General features: G+C 33.2%; 1 protein-coding gene across 1 annotated transcript in view; it reads right to left on the minus strand.

Annotated features, from left to right (window-relative positions):
• Positions 1-352: 352 nt before the first annotated feature.
• Positions 353-21,753, minus strand: part of TC2N (tandem C2 domains, nuclear) — a 42,854-nt gene continuing 21,453 nt past the window's right edge. Inside the window, exons 4-12 of the mRNA XM_069465227.1 lie at positions 20,421-20,588; positions 19,030-19,121; positions 17,759-17,834; positions 17,100-17,200; positions 16,565-16,681; positions 10,803-10,994; positions 7,092-7,206; positions 3,081-3,280; positions 353-707 (exon numbers count right to left, since the gene is read on the minus strand). Of these exons, the coding sequence (XP_069321328.1) occupies positions 597-707; positions 3,081-3,280; positions 7,092-7,206; positions 10,803-10,994; positions 16,565-16,681; positions 17,100-17,200; positions 17,759-17,834; positions 19,030-19,121; positions 20,421-20,588 (1,172 nt within the window). The 3' untranslated portion in view covers positions 353-596. The remainder of the gene's footprint in view (positions 708-3,080; positions 3,281-7,091; positions 7,207-10,802; positions 10,995-16,564; positions 16,682-17,099; positions 17,201-17,758; positions 17,835-19,029; positions 19,122-20,420; positions 20,589-21,753) is intronic.

Raw genomic sequence — 21,753 nt, forward strand, 5'->3', positions numbered from 1 at the left:
TGGAGATACATAGCCTACAAAGTGACTGATGCCCTATAGGTAAGAAATTATAATCATAGGATCCAAACTTTCCCCAAATACAGAAAATAGTTGAAATAGTTCAATTCATTTTTGCTGAGAGAAAATATATAGCAAGAGGTAAACAGCGGAACCAAGATCTAATCAGTAATGTCTAGCATTGAAATAGTGGTAAAGTCTTCTACACTTTTAATAGCACTAACAGAAATTTGATATAATAGGTTTTGAATATCTAGGTAAAGTTTAAGAGACAAAAGCAAAAACATAATAAAGAAAGAACCATCTATGGTTGATATTCTTATAGACTTTGTAATTTATTTAGTTGCCCTAATAATACTACCCTCTTATTTTACTGTCTGTTTTGGCACAGTTTTAAAACATTTCCTTCACTTTGGATATCTGATAAAATTCATTACGTTTTTCATCAAGTTTAGTTTTCTATCAGATCCACTATATACTATAATTATGGCCTCCAAATAAATTGACAAATATAGTGTGTCCTCTCATTAGTAGCAAATTGAAATCATAGGTCTTCTAAAAGAATGTCAATTTCTTCACCAAATTCATGTGTAAAGTCTTCAAGATGTATTTAATTTGTGCCACTTGATAACAACCTTTTCTGGATTTATAATTGTCTCTTTCCACTGGTTCGATGCTTCAATGTTATTACTGTCTTCACTTATCCAAATCTGTAAAGGAATAGTACAGTCATTTAAATAGACACAATGATAATAACTGAGTTCAAACAGTTAATTACTCCTATTAATGAAAGACATTTGAAAGTTTGGTTTACATATTTTCAATTAAACATCTTTCCTTTTTCCAGGTGACTTTGATTTCTCTATTTAACACTTCAATGTTAAAACATTTAATGTGTTTAGTCATTCTAAGACTATGTTATATGAACCAATTCAATTTAAAAATTTGAGGTGAGATATTATAAAATCACTTCCCTGAAACCGTTATTAGTATTCTTTCCCAGTCAATAAATCTAGGAGTTTAACTTAAAATTGATCCCAACCATTCAAAAACATCTTTGTAAAGATTAACTGAACTGAGGCTAATTATGATTTAAATTACATTGGTAAGAAATGTGCATTTTAAAGCACATTTTACATTAAATAAACTGTAAACTTAATTGAAATCTAGTAAATAGTTACTTGATCAATAGTAATTTCACAGTATCTATCACTTATGTAACTTTAGGTAATTCTAAATGTGAATGAACTTGGGAAAACTATATATATATATGTTATGCAAATGTAAGACATCACAACATTATATATCATGAAGATAAGGTGGACAAGGAATCAAAAAACTTGGATTCTCATCTCAGCTCTATTACTAACAAATACTGTTACCTTGGAGTTAACTTCTCTGTGACTCATGCTCTAATTCTTTTCAGAAAAGAGATTGGGGCAGGTCATTGGTTTTTAAACTATTTTCCTTTTCTTTCTTGGTCTGAAGAACCTTTCCGTCAAGTGAAATCTTACAAAGAACCCCAATATATAAAACAGACATTAGAGCGCTTTGGTCGATAGAGGGATGGGAGAACTTGCATCACATTTGGCTACCCTATCATGGTGGCTAAGGCTACTAGACAAGTCATAAAGAACAGATGATCAGCAAGAAACTTTCCAGACTTATTATTCTAAGTAGAATCTCAACAAGAAAATAGAATCACCATAGAAGTTATCCTGAAAGTCATCTCTCAAGTAAATTTACTATTTCATTGATATATGATAGTTGAGGCTTGATGATATAGCAAAACTTTAAGTGAATTGACTTCATAGGCCTCATGGCTATCAAAACTATGCTAGTTATATGAATTCCTGAGTTCAAACTCTTTTCCAAATACGAAAAAATGAAGAACAAAACTATAATATCTTAAATTAATATCTCAGATAAAATATATGAAGAAGTGAGTCAAGGAATTGACACTAATCTTTGAAAATTCATATATAATTTGAGGATTTCATGTAGATTGCTAATAACATCTTGTTGTCCAGTAGAAGCTTTTAAATCAAGAATATATATTTTGGAATTTAAATGTGGTTCAAACAATTATAATTAAGATAAAAGAAAATGGACAGCTACCATTATTCTATTCAGAGGAAGGAAAGAAAACAAAAAAGGAAACAAATTCTGGCAAGTAAGCAAGTGTTATGTTGTCTTACACAAATTGTACTAAGAATTTTAAATAGATTATCCACACACCAGTATTGACTATGTAAATAATATCACAACTACTATTAAAATTGATGTTTTCTGTGAATTCAAATCTAACATAACTAAGTTAACAGTATATAAAAAGTGCCCGTATTAAACATTAAATTGAAGATAAAACAGAATAAAGTAAATCTGATATCCAAAGTCTTAAGAAATTTGACTTTAAATACTTAATGTTCTCTCCTTCCACAAGGAATGAGTTAGTACTCAAAAACTGATCTTTCTTATAGTTTTGTTTTTTTTTTTTTTTGAGACAGAGTCTCACTCTGTTGCCCAGGCTAGAGTGAGTGCCGTGGCGTCAGCCTAGCTCACAGCAACCTCAAACTCCTGAGCTCAAGGGATCCTCCTGCCTCAGCCTCCCGAGTAGCTGGGACTACAGGCATGCACCACCATGCCCGGCTAATTTTTTCTATATATATTTTTAGCTGTCCATATAATTTCTTTCTATTTTTAGTAGAGATGGGGTCTCGCTCTTGCTCAGGCTGGTCTCGAACTCCTGAGCTCAAACGATCCGCCCACCTTGGCCTCCCAGAGTGCTAGGATTACAGGCGTGAGCCACCGCGCCCGGCCTCTTACAGTTTTTAAAGTTGAAAAGCTCAGAAAAAGATGTAAAGATAAACCTGATTACTCAGAAATTCCAACTATAAAATATATTAAAGCAAAAAGTCTGACAAGATTTGATTTTTTGTGGCAACACTGAATTTTGCTTTATGATGCTAAAGAATTTTACTCTATTCAACTTCAAAATTATCCTATATTCCCTTTGTTAACCAACTGCTTAAATGCACAGAAAAATACAAGGAAGAAATTTAAGATAAAAACTCCCTACTAACCTGGCCCACAAAGTGTTTTCTCCTTACAGAGCTTCGACTATAAAGCTTAATGAGAAAAACAATTTCTTTTTCACTCTGTATAAGTGGAAAAATCATAGTCTCTCCCCACTTTACTCTTCCATTGGAGGCCTTCAGTAAGCGTGTCTTCTTCTTATAAATCAACTCTCCTGAGCTAAACATGGCCACCTTCACAAAAAAACCTAAAAAAATGAAAAATTCTGATTTATAAAATTTTATTCAAAATACCATATAAGGATATATATCTATATATCATGTTTGTGGTAAAAATACAAGTAAGTCACTTTTAAAGGTTTGACAAGCTATTGTCACACAGAAAACATCTCTAGTAAACTTTATAACTTTTACCACATTTTAAAAATAACTACTGTAACCTTAAATGAATTTAGTCTTTCTCTGGCCTGAATGTCATTAAAGACTAGAAATGTAGGCATAAATAATAATAAGCAGTTAAGGAGTACACAATTGAAAAGGATTACACTAAACAGAAGTGCCAGCTCTTTGAACAGCTGGAAGTATTTATTTCACAATATTATATAGATAAAATTCCTTGCTTGAGACAGAAGTTAAGCATATGCCCACTAGAGAAAATTGATTCTTTAAATAAATTTGAGATGCAGAGCTTCCAGAAATGGTAGAATAGCTTGTATGAACAAACCTTTCCATAAATCACAATTATAAACTTTGGAAAAAACATAAAAACACTAAAGATTGACCAAAAACAGAAAGAAACTGCAGGGAAGTAACTCTTAAAAGATGGGAACTTTAGCCAGGCACAGTGGCTCATGCCTGTAATCCTGGCACTTTGGGAGCTCAAGGCAGAACGATCGCTTGAGGCCAGGAGTTCAAGACCAACCTGGGCAACATAGTGAGATCCTGTCTCTACAAAATATAAATTAGCTGGGCGTGGTGGCAAGTGCCTGTAATCCCAGCTATCTGGGTGGCTGAGGCAGGAGGATCGTTGAGCCCGGGAGTTGTAGGTTGCAGTGAACTATGATCACACCACTGTACTCTAGCCTGGGCGGCAGAGCAAGACCCTGTCTCAAAAAAACTAAGATGAGAACTTCACAGGGTAAAATTCAGGTTGATATAGCTTTTCACCTAAGCATACTCCCCCATCTGACTGACACACAATGCCTACAGCTCAAGCAGAAAGTGCAGTCTGACTAATTTGAGGTGAGAGAGCTAAGGCTGCCAGGGCAGCATGAAAGTGAGGAGAGAACACCCAGAAAGGAGGGAGCCACAAGTTGAGGACTATGACCTGGCCATTACAGGTCATAGGTCATTAAATATGATATGTCAAATTTCGAATCAAAAGTTTAGTTTACTACATCTCAAATAAGAAGCAGTACAATTAATCAAAGTATGTGCCTAAACTATTGACAAAGTTTTGCCATCTTAACGGTAGCTTGCTTATGTCAGCAGTGAAGAAGCCTGGAAAGTGAGTGGCTATGAAATCGCAAAAGGCGCTTTCCATAGCTTGTTGAGAACTGAACATTTTTCCCTGCAAGAAGTTGTCCAAATCCTGGAAGAAATGGTAGTCAGTTGGTGCAAGGTCTGGTGAATACGGTGGATGACAGAGAGTTTCCAAGTCCAGCTTCTATAGTTTGAACAGCATCGTTTGTGCGGTATGTGGTTGAACATTATCTTGCAAGAGGATTGGCCTGTCTCTATTGACCAATCTCAGCTGCTTAATCACAACCATCCTCATCATATCGTCCAACTGGTTGCAGTAGACATCCACTATCATCGACTGACCAGGGTTCATGAAGCTACAGTGGATAATACCGGCACTGGACCACCAAACAGACACCATTAGCTTTTTTTGATGAATATTCAGTTTTGGACTTTGTTTCTGCACTTCATCTTTATCCAACCATTGTGCTGAATGCTTGTGACTGTCAAAAAGAATCCATTTTTCATCACATGTAACAAGACAGTGTAGAAATGGTTCATCTTTATGTCCTGAAAGCAAAGAAAGGCAAGCTTCGACGTGATTTCTCTTCTGATGATGTTCTGCTACACATTCATGTGGAATCCATCTATCCAGCTTCTTTACCATGCCCATTTGTTTCAAATGGTCCAATGTTGTTGGAATAGTAATGCCAAACCTTGCTAATTCACGCATATGCTGAGACGGATTCGCTTCCACTACAGCTTTCAGCTCATCATTATTCACCTTGGTCTCAGATCACACACATGGCTCATTTTTAAGATTAAAATCACCAGAATGGAACTTCTCAAATCATGGAAGTTAACTAGCCACATCCTTCCCAAACATTTGGTTGATATTTCGGTCTGTCTGTGCTGCATTGGTTCCACGACGGAACTCATTAAAAAGTAACATGAAGTTTTCACTTATCCATGGTTTCACAAAAATTGCTCTAAAAAACACCTTTGAAAGATAATCAAAAGCCAAAACATGCGTTTGAAAGAATGAGGATGTACGTTCACAATAAAAAAAAAACAAAAAACAAAAAAAAAACAAGATGTATCAAAGTAAAATGTCAGAGATATCAACAGTCAAATTCAGTACTTAAGGAAATCAGATATTCCATACTTAATAACCTAATATAAAATGGAGATCACTGGTATTCTTGATTAGCTGTTTTGATTGAGGGAGGCCACTTGTTAATGTGATACATGGCTTCTGTAGACTTCTACTGTTGTCCTTGTTTCCTAGAATTAACTACATGTAGTCCTAATGACTTATTCCAACTTGAATTTTATTTGCTTATTTTTATTTTAGGACTTTTCCATCTGTCTACATAGGTGATGTTAGTCTATATAGTTACCTTTTTTGTGTGCTATCCATTCTGTTTTGATATCAAGAATACGCGAACCTCACAAAATTACTTCTTCCATATTTTCTTTTATGCTTTGGAATAGCTTATATAGAATAGAAAGTATATGTTCCTTGAAAGTTTGGTAGAAGCTGCCAGTAAAATTTTCTTGGCCTAGTGCTTTTATTAGAAACAGTTCTTTACCTTTTCATGATTATTCTTTTATTCAGATTTTCTTCATCTTCTTGAATTTCTTAGAAAATCATGTTGTATATAGATGTCCAAATGAATTGATATAGTTATATATGTATTGTCTTATATACAGAATCTCTTCTAAATTTGAGATTATATCCTCTTCCCTGTTCAAAATATCATTCATGTTTTCTCTATTTTTTGCTTGATCCAACCTGCTATGGATTTGTCTATTTTAATTATCCTTTCAAAGAAAACATTTTGATTTGATTATGTTTTCTGTTGTTGTTTCCATATTTATCGATTTTAACTTTAGCTTTGCTACCTTAATTGTACTTTCCTTGTGTTTATTTTTCTAACTTCTTGAATTGAATGCTGTTTCATTTATTAATATTTTTTGTCTATCTAACTACAGTGAAAATCTGGCAGCTTTTGCCTGCTACCAGATAGTTCCCTTCCTTCATTATAGTAGGAAAAAGGAGCATTTCTACTCCACTCTTAGCCGTTTAAGTAGGACTGACCTGAAAACCTCCAGCTCTAGGAGTGGCCAGATGAATCAGGCTCAGACAATCAAACTCCTGGTTATGCTCAAAAACACAGGGAGGGAGGGAAAAGTGTTTCCAGGTTTGTTTTTGATATTTTGGGTTTTTTACAATTCAGTTTCTAGTTAGCAATGCATACAATAAAGGGCAGAGACCTAGAGAGTAGATAAATTATTTAGGCTGATAAAATATCTGAGAACCCTCTAGACACTGAACCTGCATGAACCGATGAGCTAAATAAAAAAATAGTATCAAATGCAGAGAAGTCACAACTGGATAAGAATCAAGAGACCAGTGGATTAAGGTACAATGGCTAAAATTTTAATTTGATAAAGTAATTTTAAGTTAAAAGTAAAGTAAATATTTAAGTGATAAAAGTAACCAAGATTTTAATCTCCATTGTAAGAAATGTAGGAGAAAACTTTCTATTACTAATACTTTCTGAAGATTTCACTTTGAACCACCGATATACTCACTCAAAGTCAGAGGTGTTGATGACACTGGAAGGTACTGTGCCTCAAGAATTTGTAACTGAATCCTGCTATTTACTGCTTGAAAACAAGTCCCCAATTCAAGTTCTGCATGGCAAACCTGCACATCAAAAAAGTGTTATTTGGCAAACAATTTTGGAATATTTCAAAAATTTCAAAAATTCAAAGGTAAAAAGCTAAGGTTAGAAATTTTGAAAGCATTGCTTTCTATTGACACTCAAAGCCCTAAGTTATAAGAGCAAGTTAAGAAGATAAATGTCATGGATTCTTTAAAATAAAAGATATTCACTTGCATGGATTCTGAAAATAGATGTTATGCCAATATATTGAATCTTTAAAATCAGTCACACCAAAAGACAATTCAAATTAAAGACAAATTAAATTCGTGAGCTGTATTACTGGAGAAAATGCCAATGGAATTAACACAAAAGGAACACACTTTCAAAAGAATTAAATGTAGTCAGTTTGGTTACTCTTTAAGAACACATGAAATATGATAAAAACATTATATATGAGACTCACTATTTTTTCAAATTATAGAAATCACAGGCCAGGTGCAGGGGCTCATGCCTGTAATGCTAGTACTCTGGGAGGCTGAGCCAGGGGGATCTCTTGAGCTCAGGAGTTCGAGACCAGCCTGATCAAGAGTGAGACCCCATCTCTACCAAAAACAGAAAAAATTAGCTAGGCGCGGTGGTGCACATCTATAGTCCCAGCTACTTGGGAGGCTGAGACAGGAGGATCACTTGAGCTCAGGAGTTTGAGGTTGCAGTGAGCTATCATCATGCCACACGACACTCTAGCCAGGACAACAGAGTAAGATTGTCTCAAAATAACAACAATAATAATAATAACAAGATATATCACTTATTGTTTATAAAACACAAGGAAAATCATGATTAAAATTTTTTTCATTGAGTCTTTTTTCATTATGGTTTTGTACCCACAATATAGTAACACATGAGAACACCTAAAGGTGGCAAAATTTCTCTTATTATTACTCAAGTGTAGAGTTCACTTTCATAAAACAGAGCATCATTTGGCAGTGGGTTTGCCATTTCCTACTTGCCAGGGTTATTTCACAAATTCAATTTATATTCCAGGACATTAATTCAGATTAAGAGAAACTATTCAAAGTAGTTTTCAATTTCATAATAACCAAAAAATTAAAATTGCAATCAATTAGCAGGTATGTATTGACTGCATTTAATCAGCATAAAACTATAGAAGATACAAGATATGAACTCTGCTGCTGAATAATGTATCATTTCTTTTTAAGAAAAGAAAAGTTTATTAGCCTTCCTGGAAGAGTTGAAAATGAAATAATAAGCATAATTAGAGAAAACCATGATCTAATGATGTTTGACAATATCTTCTTAGGGGGTGCAATGCATAGTAAAGCTAAGAAAACTGGCTCTGGAATCAGGATGCCTCCTTTCAACTCCTGACTCCCAGCTACTGATTGTATCAACTCAGGCAACTGCTTCAATGTTTGATCTCCACAATAGGGATAAAGAGAAGAGGATCATAAGCTTAGTGTAATTACTAGATCACTTAGCATTGAGACAGCCAAAGGTAAATCTAAAAATGCCAGCTAAGTCTTCGGGAAACCTTATCTCTTCCACATTATTCAACACAAAAATTTGAGATCTGAAGCAACTTACACTACTATTTGTTGAAGTCAAGAACTCTTTATTGAGTAAAATATTAGCGCTTACGTGAAGTTTGTGCTGATCATGGTAAAACAGTTGTCAGTGTGGGTGGGTATGTAACTCTGGCTCTTTCAATGTCACAATCAGAATACTTTCTTCTTCAACACATGAAACAAAGCATACTATTCTTGCTTTAACCAATAATATGAAACATTCACTCCTAGTAACATATATTCATTTGTCCAGTTTAACCCAAATACCCTTCTTTCAGGGAATCAAGATTTGTATCCCCAGTACCTAGCATACAGCTGATATACATGTTTATAAGACCTCTGATATATGAAACATAATTTAGTAGAAATTTAACCATAATCATTCATTCAGATTCTCCAAGGCAGATAATAAAATCTCCATTCCCCAGAAAACACTGTCAATGAGTTCTCTTCTCATGTACTCTGTCTTTAAAGCGTTAGTATACAAATTATTCATTTGGATAATGTATTTGTGCTTGCTATAAAACATGGCTGCAGATTACTGTCTACTAAAACTAGTGTCAAAGATGCCAGTGACAAATTCCTGTTCATAGTTGCAGAACAAATTTGCTATATTTTAACACAAAATAACAACAATCTAATTGACCGTGTTTTTATTTCATCCTTTATTCTTTCATACCTACCTACACACATACAAATATTTAGTGCCAGTAATATGCCACGCCCTTACTAAGAGCACAGTAAAATGTGAAGAAAACAGATGAAAACTTGAGCCTACTTTTGTTTTAAACAAGTAACTTAAATAATTATAAGTTGTAGTAAATGCTATAAAGAAAACACACTGGGGGTTCAGATAAAGAATAAAAAACAAAAAATAACTATCATGAAATTTCAATTCCTCAGATCAATTATAGTAATCTTCGTTTTTTATTTTTTAATCCTTAATTTCCCCTCCAATTTGATGGTTCTCAAACCAGGCTACACGTTAGAATCACCTGGGGAGCTTTGAAAAATACAAATGCTTCTGCCCCACACCCTTCCTAAATTTCTAATTTTACTTATTTAGGTGTGGGCATTTTTTTAAAGCTCCCAATTGATTCTAATGTGTAGACAAGGTTACAAAGCACTTCAAGTCACCTTAAATATTTTTGGAAGCAGATAAAATATAAACCTTATATAAGATCACATGTAGGCTTGACCTTATAAAAACTTATGACTGATATTTATAAATGTTATCCTGATATAGAAATTATATAATTAAATTATTAGAAATTTATAAACACTGACAGTGTTTAGCTGGCTAAGTGAGAGAAGCAAATATCAGGTCTCAAAAATCGATCAGTACTATTGGTAATCAAGCATTTTACAAAAAAAAAAATTACTGTAAAAAAGTTCATTCTAACTAGTTTATAAGCAGATATACAGCCTACTCATGATTAAAATAGCTTTCCTAAATTTATTTCAGGGCAGTCTCCAATTGAGTTTACAAGGTATGATTCTTTCTTGTTTTTTCTAAGTTCTCCACTACTAAACAAACTAAAAAAAATTAATAATTTAAAGTTACTTGTACTTCAGGATTATTTCCCCCGAAGTATAAAACATTAATAAAAAATGTGCTAGGAGAAGGTAACCCTGAGGTTATTTTCCAGTGGAGAAAGAAAAACAGTTCTATTAGCCCTTTATCAATTATTTCTAAGATATAACTTTAACAAAAATTTTTTTTAAGAGATGGGGTTTCACTCTGTCAGCTGGGCTGGACTGCAGTGGCACGATGACAACTCGCCACAGCCTTCAACTCCCAGACTCAAGCAGTCCTCCCGCCTCGGCCTCCCAAGTAGCTAGAATCATAGGCATGAGCCACTGAACCCTGGCAAATATTATTTTTACATGAAAATATTATTATTATTATTATTGCTTCTTGAGATCCTTCCAGGTCCTCTAATATTCTATAGAGGTCAGGTTATCCTCCATCAAACAAATAAACAAACTCAACCACTAAATAATTCTAAAGACACGAAATACTTTTAACATAACATACTATTATCACTTACAGAAATTTTTGAAGGTGGTGTTATATCCAAAGAGTAATCCATTTCCTGTGTGCTAAGAGTTCTGAGAGATAGTGAGCATTCTCCAATGGTTTTCTTCCTGGGTGTCTGGATTTGAATCTTAAATACAAGTCTTACAGTTTGTAGACTTTGAAGTTTAATAGCAAATACAAAAGTTTCCATAAATTCAATAGCCTAAAAAAATAATAAAACATAAAATACATAAAGAAAAGGCTGACATGCCAATACAAAATAATATTTTATTTCTAAGAAAGGTATATTTAATTCTTTTTACAACCAAAAATGTATTTTTTAATGTAAATGAAAATGAGAAAGACCATGATTTGTTTTTCCAGAGTTTATCCTGAATATTACCTTTCTTAAATTCACAAATCATCTGTTTAATTTTTTAGGAATTCAAGTCAACAACACTCATCAGAATATAGCTTTTTCTTTTTTTTTTTTTAATTCAGCATATTATGGGGGTACAAAAGTTTAGGTTACATATATTGCCCTTCCCCCCCCCCATCAGAGCTTCAAGCTCTGTTCATCCTCTAGATGGTGCGCATGGCACTCATTATGTATGTATACACCCATCCCCTCCCTACCCACATCTGCCCGACACCCGATTAATGTTATTCCTAAATGTGCTCTTAGGTGATGATCAGTGAAACCAATTTGATGGTGAGTACATGTGGTGCTTATTTTTCCATTCTTGGGATACTTCACTTAGTAGAATGGGTTCCAGCTCTATCCAGGAAAATACAAGAGGTGCTATATCACCATTGTTAGAATATAGCTTTTTCCCTTTTTGAAAATTTGATTGTTTTTCCATCTTTGGTTCTGGGATACCTTTTCTGATATTCATCACAATTCTTCAACAGTTAATGATAGTGCTTCATGAATCTCACATGTGAGCACTCTCAGCACTCAAAACCTAACTTGCTCACAGAAACAGACTTGAATTATTTCTTTAAAGGAGCTACTCTTTATCTAATGTTCTTCCTATCTATCTTAGGCTTCAATTTCTCTTTTGGTGACGTTGATTCCACCCTCTCCAATCGGAAAATCAAATTCCTTGATAGGGAAAACAAAGGAAAATATAAGTTTAAAGTTCTACCTTCTCTCATAAACACCCACCTCAAGAAGCAAGTCAGTGTTTTCCATGCTCAGAATATTTTTAAATGGGATTTTTGTTACTTTTTATAATATTATTAAACCCTCAGCTTACCAACTGTTCTTTGCTGTATACTCCTTTCTATCTTTAGTGCATCCTTTTGAAAAGGAGCTCTTTTTCTTTTTCATTTTTGTCTTTAGGAAAGGCAAGCTATCTGGACAACTAACAAACATTTTGAATACAGGCACACCTTATTTTCTTGTGCTTTATAGCAGTTTGAAGATACTGCATTTTTTTTTACAAATTGAAGGTTTGTGGCAACCCCGTGTTAAGCATGTCTACTGATGCCATTTTTCTAACAGTATGTGCTCACTTTGTGTCCCTGTGTCACATTCTGGTAATTCTCAGGATATGTCAACCTTTTTCATTATTATTATATCTGTTATGGTGATTTGTAATCAGTGATCTTTGATGTTACTACTGTAATTGTTTTGGGGCATCACAAGCCACACTCATATGAGACAGGGAATTTGATCAATTAATGTGTGTGTTCTGATCGCTCCACCAACCAGCCATTTCCCTGTCTCTCTCCCTCCACTCAGGCCTATTTCCTGAGACCCAACAATATTGAAATTAGGCCAGTTAATACACCTACAATGGCCTCTAAGTGTTTGAGTGAAAGGCAGAGTCGCAGGTCTCTCACTTTAAATCAAAAGCTAGAAATGATTAAACTTGGTGAGGAAGCCATGTCAAAAGCCAAGACAGGCCAAAACGTAGGCCTCTCATGCTAAATGCTTAGCTAAGTTGTGAATGCAAAGGAAAAGTTCTTGAAGGTAAGTAAAAGTGCTACTCCACTAGACACATGAATGATAAGAAAGCAAAACAGCCTTACTGCTGATATGGAGAAAGTTTTAGTGGTCTGGATAGAAGATCAAACCAGTCACAACATTCCCTAAAGCCAAAGCCTAATCCAGAACAAGGCCCTCACTCCTTTCAATTCTATGAAGCTACAGAAGAAAAGTCTGAAGCAGAGGTTGATTCATGAGGTTTAAGAAACGATGCCATCTCCACAACATAAAAGTGGAAGGTAAAGCAGCAAGCACTGATGGAGAAGCTGTACCAAGTTGTCCAGAAAATTGAGCAAAGATCATTGATGAAGGTGGCTACACTAAACAACAGATTTTCAATGTAGATGAAACAGCCTTCTATTGGAAGAAGATGCCATCTAGGACTTTTATAGCTACAAAGGAGAAGTCAATGCCTGGCTTTAAAGCTTTAAAGGACAGGCTGACTTTCTTGTTAGGGGCTAATTAATGCAGTTAATGACTTTAAATTGAAGCTAATGTTCATTTTCCATTCTGAAAATCCTAAGATCCTTAAAAGTTATGCTAAATCAATTCTGCCTGTGCTCTATAAATGGAAGGACAAAGCCTGGATGACAGCACACCTGTTCACACGATGGTTTATTGAACAGTTTAAGCCCACAATTGAGAACTACTGCTCCAAAAAAAATTCCTTTAAAATTATTACTGCTCATTGACAATGCACCTGGTCATCCAAGAGCTCTGAAAGAGATGTACAAGAAGATTAATGTTTTCATGCCTGCTAACACAACATTCACTCTGCAGCCCATGGATCAAGGAGTAATTTTGACTTTCAAGTCTTATTACTTAAGAAATATATTTCATAAGGCTGTAGCTGGCATATATAGTGATTCTTCTGATGAATCTGGGCAAAGTAAATTGAAAACCTTCTAGAAAGGATTCACCATTCTAGATGCCATTGAGAACATTCATGATGCACGAGAGGAGGTCAAAATATCAACATTAACAGGAGTTTGAAAGTTGATTCCAACCCTCATGGATAACTTTGAGGGGTTTAAGACTTCAGTACCGGATATAACTGCAAATGTGATACAAACAGCAAGACAACTAGCATTAGAAGTGGAGCATGAAGATGTGACTGAATTGCTGCAATCTTGATATAACTTGAATAGATGAGGAATTGCTTCTTATGAACAAGCAAAGAAAATAGTTTCTTGAGATAGTATCTACTCCCAGTGAAGGTGCTTGTGAATATTGTTGAAATAACAACAAAGGATTGAGAATATTACATAAACTTAGTTGATAAAGCAGTGGCAGGGTTTGAGAAGATGGACTCCGATTTTGAAAGAAGTTCTACTGTGGGTAAAATACTATCAAACAGCATTGCATGCTACAGAGAAATCTTCTGTGAAAGGAAGAGTCAATCAATGCAGCAAACTTCATCGTTGCCTTATTTTAAGAAATTGCCACACCACCCAAAGCTTCAGCAACCACCTTCCTTGATCAGTCAGCAGTCATAAACACTGAGGGAAGACACTCCACCAGCAAAAAGATTACAATTTGCTGAAGGCTCACATGATCATCAGCATTTTTTAGCTATAAAGTATTTTTACTTAAGGTATGTACATTGTTTTTTTAGACATAATGCTATTGTACACTTAAAAGACTATAGTATAACGTAAACATAACTTTTATATGCACTGGGAAACAAAAAAAATTTGTGTGACTTTTTTTATTACAACATTTGCTTTATTGTGGTCATCTGGAGCTGAACCTGCAGTATCTCCAAGGTATACCTGTACTGTACCCCAATTTTTATTCTTATTGTAAAAGCTGATGTCTGCATAGTCAGAATTGTGTTTCTGAGAGTCTCTCAACCACTGAGCTATTTTTATCTTTTAGAGTCTCAAGCCATAGGATGACACTAATAATATATTACACATAAAGTGTTTCATGAGCTTACAAATTAAGCAAGTGTGCTAGTTTAATTCACATTTTCCTCATTCTATAATAGGGATCTCCCAAACAACTTTAAATATAGTCATAAAATTTTAAATGTAAGATTCTATACAGATTTTAATATGAGAACATTTTTCCCTAACTTTTCCTAAGTTAACTTAGTTTTATTTGAAAATCAACAAGTAAAATTGTTTAATTCAGAAAATATTCATCTTTGAGTGTCAGGATTATAAACAGAGCTAAGACGTATTTCCGTCTAGACTTTCAATGATGCATATTTTCATAAAGAGAGAGCCTAATATTTATACACCCATTTTGATTACTGCCTTTTTCAATTATTAAGAACATTTTTCTATGTCCTTAAAAATGATTCCTAAATATTATTTTTCACAGCTGCCTAACATTCTATCACATAGCGTTATGGGTTGAATTGTATCCCCCAAGAAAGATATGTTGCAGTCTTAACCCCTAGTACCTCAGAAAGTGTCCTCATTTTAAAACATGGTCATTGCGGATATAATCAGTGAAGTTAAGAAGAAGTAATGCTGGAATAAGGTAAACTCCTAGTTTAGCATAACTGGTATCCTTGTAAGAAGATGGCCATATGAAGACACAGACAACACAGATAGAATGTCATGTGAAGATGGAAGCAGAGATTGGCATGATCTATAAGTCAAGAAATGTCAAGGATTGCTGGCTATCACAGAAGATGGGAGAGGGCATGGAACAGATTCTCCCTCAGAGAAAGACCAGCACAACTGACACTTTTGAATTTCCTCTAAAGCTATGAGAGGTAAATTTCTGTTGTTTTAAATCACCCAGTTGTGGTGCAGTACTTTGTTATGGCAACCCTAGGAAACTAATACACATCAGTATACCATCAGGTTTCTCAACCATTTCTCTATATGAGATATTTAGATTGTTTTCAATTTTTCTACTATGAAAAAAACTGCCAAAAATATTTTATATATATTTTTTGTTTATATTTTAGATTAGTTCTATGGAACCATTTCCAAATAGATTTGAATTACTGTGTTAAACATTAAAAATATTTCAAGGTTTTCATGTATATTCTTAAAATAATTTCTAATTCAGGATATTATGGGGATACAAACATTTTGGTTACATGAAATGCATTTGCCTTGCTCTGGGTTATCTGGTTACAATATAACTAAGTTCTTTATTTTAAAACCAAAAAGTAAATAATTTCTAAAAAGTTGTATGTTCTAGAGTGCTTATAAAATTTTTCCTAATTGAATGAAGGAAGGAAGGAAGGAAGGAAGGGAAAGCAATATGTAATTTAAATTTGTATTTCTATGATTTAATGAGAGTAAATTTTTTACATGCTTGTTAGTCATGTGAATCTTATTTTTAGATAATATATCTTTTTTCATTTGCATAAAAAATGATAACCTTTTAACCCATATTAAAAGACAAAAATAAACATGTATTTAAATTAATGTGAAATCCAGAATCTATAAAACCAAATTCAGGATCATAAGTCTCCCAGTTACTAACTGGAAGTATTTAAAAGAAATTAATTGCAGTCATGCAATTATTTTTCAGTCAAAATGCATTAGGGTAAAGAGAAGACAAAATTTATTTCCTTTCATACAAAAGAAGAAAATAGGTTTCTGAGATACTGTTCATCTTCTATGTGTTTTAGTGATTACAATTTTCTTTTCAAATGCATCTTAATATTGGACAATGAAATATCAAATATTTTTGAGACTGAAAATTATCTTTTCACAGCAAAGGTATATAGTTTGTAGTTTCCCCAAAATAAAACACTTTCTTATTCTGATTGTTTACATGGATAACAGTGACAAATGTGAGAAAAACAGAAAAGAAATTCAAACACTTACATTGGAACCCTCCTTGGCTGAAGACTTGAAATGTACTGGTTTGGGCAATGTCAGTATTCCTTTTATAGAAATAGTAGGAGTATCTCCATAACTAGAGGGCCAACTTAAATCTCTGCACTAACAAAATTAAAAATACAATTTGAATTTTACAAAGGACTCTTATGATACAAATACTTGATGTATTTCTTGAGTTAATGACTTTAGACTTTACTATAAAAACAAACTTTAGTTTCTACTGAGACCTCATGTTTCATCCACATTAAATAAATTTTGATATTTAACATTCTAGATGTCATATCAATTTCCTTCTTGAAGTTAAAGACACACACATAGTTCTACCATAAGATAGATTTATTTTTTGGATGCTTTATTAAATACTGTTTTCTGTAAACTACTCTAGAATTCCAAATTCCAAAAATGATACTGACCCATTCCCCAGAAACGGGCAACAGTACATGTCTATGTCTAAATATTCAATATTTTTTTTAAAAATTCAATTTTGTAATAAAAGTTGGTATGAACTATACTAATTTACCTGTAAAACTGTGATCCAGATCTGCTCTACTGAAGAATTGTAAAACAATTTCACATTCAATCTCCCCAAATCTCTTTCATCTCCTGATAGAGTAATTGTATCTGAATTGTAAAAGGACAAAGATGTTTGAAATACCATGCAATCCCTATAACACAATTAAGCTATGATACAATCCAATTTTAAGAGCACAATTGAAAAATGCCACAATTATTTTGTAAAGCTCTCAATTTAATAAGACAAAAATCACACTTCACTGTTTTTATTGAAGCACTAAGGATAAGATACATACTATAAAAAGCATATGGTTTAAAAACTTAACCCAATTGCATTGTGAGGGATTTAAATTAAAATTAAGAAACACCTGCCCGAATAACAATTATATGGCCTTAATACTGTATGCTTCTGGAAATTCCTTCACATAAATACTTTAAAACAAACAAAAGATATTTAATTGCTTCACTTTTTTAAAAGATGCATTCATACTGGAACACTGAGAAATGGACCACGTGATCTGAGTATTCATATACTGATAAAACTACTAACGTAGATATAATCATCTGGAGTTATTTTTTACCTTATCATATAAACTTTCAAATTACTAGTGAGTAGAAATAATTCTCTTAAGAGTATAAAAATAGGAGACTTTATTTATTCCTTACCCAGGCTTCTGTTACTCCCCTGAGAATTTTTCCTTGAAGAAGAACTACTGGGTACACTGGACAATGAATCACGTCTCTACAAATAAAATTCTTCTTTAGTCAGAAATTGCATAGGAAACGTTAAGGATGCTAATTGCATGCTAACCATTTGACAATGTTACTGGTCAGAATTTCCCACTTGTAGATAGTAAAGAGGGAAAAAAAGAAAAAAAAGTTTTTTGTGTGTATTATCAGGAAAATCTTAAATATCTTATAAGATAATATATTGGAAAGCCTTTGTTGTCTTTGCTTTGGTTTTTGTAATAAGGAGAATATTACTGCTTAAGTCTCACACTTGAAAGCATTAATGACAATCAGAATATATTTGGAAGTACCCTGTCACCTAAAAACCTGTAAAGCAGCAGTTATCAAAGTATGATCCCTCTAGACCAGCAGCAACAGCATCACTTGGGAACATGGTACAAATAGAAAATAAGGCCCCACTGCAGGGCTATTGGATCAAAAACTCCGGGTTACGGCCTGGCAGTCTGTATTTTAACAAGTTCTCCAAACAATTCTGATGCATATTAAAGAGTTGTTGCTATAAAGAATTAACTCTGTAAAAATTTAACTTGAGTGAGGATTATTAAGGATTATTTAGAATACATTCCAATTTTATAAAATATATGTATATATATTCACATGGAAAAAAGTCCACAAGTATATATAACAAATATTTCCACAGTGCTTATACTCTCAGTTATAGAAAATACAGGTGATTTGTCTTTTTACTTTATCTCTACTAATTTTAAATAATCACTGTTTACTTGAACTAAAACAGAAACATTTTTTAAAATATCAAAAAAAATTCTAAATTCCATTTCAAAAACAGGAGGACAAGGTGTTAATGTCAGTGTATAATTAAAGTCCTATATCTCAACAGAAATGCTAATCTTTACTAACTAGCTGGTTATGTTCAATAAAGTTAAATTAATAAGCACTTTAATTATACTATTTTAAATACAGACTGCCTCAAGATTCCCTAAGCACATACCAACCAAGAGATATAAACTTCATAAAAACCACACAAAAGAAAAACTGCTGCTTTTTAGTAATCAAATGATAGTTTCCTAAAATAATACACATGAGAAATTTCAAATATTTATTCTTCAGTTATTAGAATAGATGAATCCACAAAAAAATACAACATATTGTTCCTAATTCACACATTTCTAAACTATTAATTTGAAAACAAATTATTACATATAATTAAATTGATATAATTGGTTTACCTGGATGAATCGCTGAGATGAACTTGTAAGATCAAACATAGATCTGCTTAGCCCAGGGGAACTGGGAGGTTTGTTGGTCCTTAAATCACAAACTACAAAGGGACATGAGAAAAGTACTTATTTTACAGTAAAGAAAAGAAACACTGGAATTTTACTTAATTACCATAAGCTAAATCTCTATAGGAATACATCATGAATATTACATGCAAATCTACACAAGAAATAAAGCCTTCTAATGAAATTTTTAAAACTTTTTAAAATTATTTTAATTTAAAACAGAAATCAACATAAATCAAACATCACATTTTCACATTCACATCAAATATCAAAATATATTCACTTTCTTCCTTATGTTCCCCAATCCTTGTTCTAAGAAAAAAAATCTAAGAGTAAGTACTCTGTACTAAATGTAATTCAGCTACTATTAATATTTAATAAGCTCTTATTACTTAAAAAAAAAAATACTGAATCCTATATGCTCCTCCTATATATCTAGTCTAGATTTTTAGTTTCCTCCTAAACTATAAGGTCCTTGAAGAAAGGAACTTTGCATACCAATTGTGTATTCTAGCACAGTGGGGAGCACAAGTCAGGCCCTTAAATAAATATTTCTTCTTTATTTTTAGGACCTTACTCTAAACAGTGAGAATTTCATAGATCAGACATGTAAATGGTAGACTATAACTGACAGTCTCAAATATGAAACTAAAAAGTTCTATAATCATTGACGTATTTTCTATTTTCTTTGTTTATATTTCTAATCACATCATGGGTTTCTAAATTCATGATTGTCACTGAAAAGAGCAGAAAAGAAAAAGATCATAACTATCTGTTACAGAATTTATGTACAGATAAATGATATATTTAAAATGTATATAAAATCATCTGAAAACAAAATTTTCTTTCTTATTGTGTGTATTTATCATGTACAACATAATGTTTTAAAGTATATATACACTGTGGAATGGTTAAAGCTAGCTAATTAACAAATACATTCAATGACAGGATGTCAATAAAAAAATACATTACCTCATATAGTTATCATTTTTTGTGGTGAGAATACTTAATATCCACTCTTATCATTTTTCAAGAATACAACATATTGTAATTAATATAGTCACAATATTGTACAATAGATCTCTTGAATCAAAACTTCTTACAAAAAAGGAAAAATAAAATGGAATTTGGAACTACAAGACATAACTCATTAATCTTCCAATTTTTATATTAGATAAAAATACTACAGAGAAGTCATGTTTATCACACTTATGAAGCCCACTTTTCTCTTATTTTTAAATTGCTTTAATAATAAGAATCATTTCTTCCAGAGTCTTAGATTTAATCTGATTTCTAAATTTGTTAAAGAGGAAAAGCACAAAAAATTTTTATACCTGATCCATACAGTCTTGTTGCTTCTGAACGAGGAGGAAAGCGCCGATTCAAATCAGGTGAAATGTGCTGATACATATAGAATGGGTTATATACATCACAGCTGGGTCCATGCTGGAATGAACTGGAAAGTTCTACCTTTCGATCTGCAAAAGTGGCTCTGGCAGATCCTGAAAGCAAATGTTTCTAAAGTTTTACAACATCCTTTTCCTGGAGTTATTAGCCAACAGCTGGTATAACCCAAGGCAAAAGAAAAATATATTTTGTCTCAGGTAATACTAGATCACATGCCTTTGATATCTAAAAATATCAGGACACATTTATGGAGTTCTGTGTGAAGTATTATGCCAGGGATCAGCTGTGAAACCTGCTCTCAAGACAGTCTGGGGAAATTTTTGGCCTTTTTCTTTGCCCTATAAGCAATTCTATATTTTGTAATCTGACTTTCTTATTTTTCTACTTACATACAGAATATCTTCTAAATAAAAAGACTGGGTTTTTTGTGTTTTTTTTTTTAGATATGCCCTTTTCAAGAAGACACAGAACATTTATAAAAATTGACATTGAGGCCGGGCGCGGTGGCTCACGCCTGTAATCCTAGCACTCTGGGAGGCCGAGGCGGGTGGATCGCTCAAGGTCAGGAGTTCGAGACCAGCCTGAGCAATGAGCGAGACCTCGTCTCTACTAAAAATAGAAAGAAATTATCTGGCCAATTAAAATATATATAGAAAAAAAAATTAGCCGGGCATGGTGGCGCATGCCTGTAGTCCCAGCTACTCGGGAGGCTGAGGCAGTAGGATTGCTTAAGCCCAGGCATTTGAGGTTGCTGTGAGCTAGGCTGACGCCACAGCACTCATTCTAGCCTGGGCAACAAAGCGACACTCTGTCTCAAAAAAAAAAAAAAAAAAAAAAAAAAATTGACATTGAGATACACTGGCAAACTATCAAATTTGAAGGCTTGAAATCATTCAAAGTATGTTTTCTTACCACAAGGCAATTAAGTTGGAAATCAAATAGCAAAAATATGAACAGAAAATATTTATATGAAAACACTAAGGACCAAGAATAACCAAAAAGATAATCTTTAGAAAGAAAAATAAGATTGAAAGATGTGTTCTACAAGCTATTTAGAATAGAATACTGGCACAATTGTAGAAAAATAGATCAATGGAAAATAAAAGAAGGCCCAGAAAGAGATATGCACTTTATAGACACTTAATTTATAATTAAGGTGACACTGTACAGCAGTGGAGAAAGGATGGTCTTTTCATTAAAAGGTAATAAAACAATTGGATATTGATGTGGACAAAAATAAGACTTCAATCAACTAAACAT

This window comes from Eulemur rufifrons, chromosome 2, assembly GCF_041146395.1.
Source record: "Eulemur rufifrons isolate Redbay chromosome 2, OSU_ERuf_1, whole genome shotgun sequence".
Taxonomy (NCBI): Eukaryota; Metazoa; Chordata; class Mammalia; order Primates; family Lemuridae; genus Eulemur; species Eulemur rufifrons.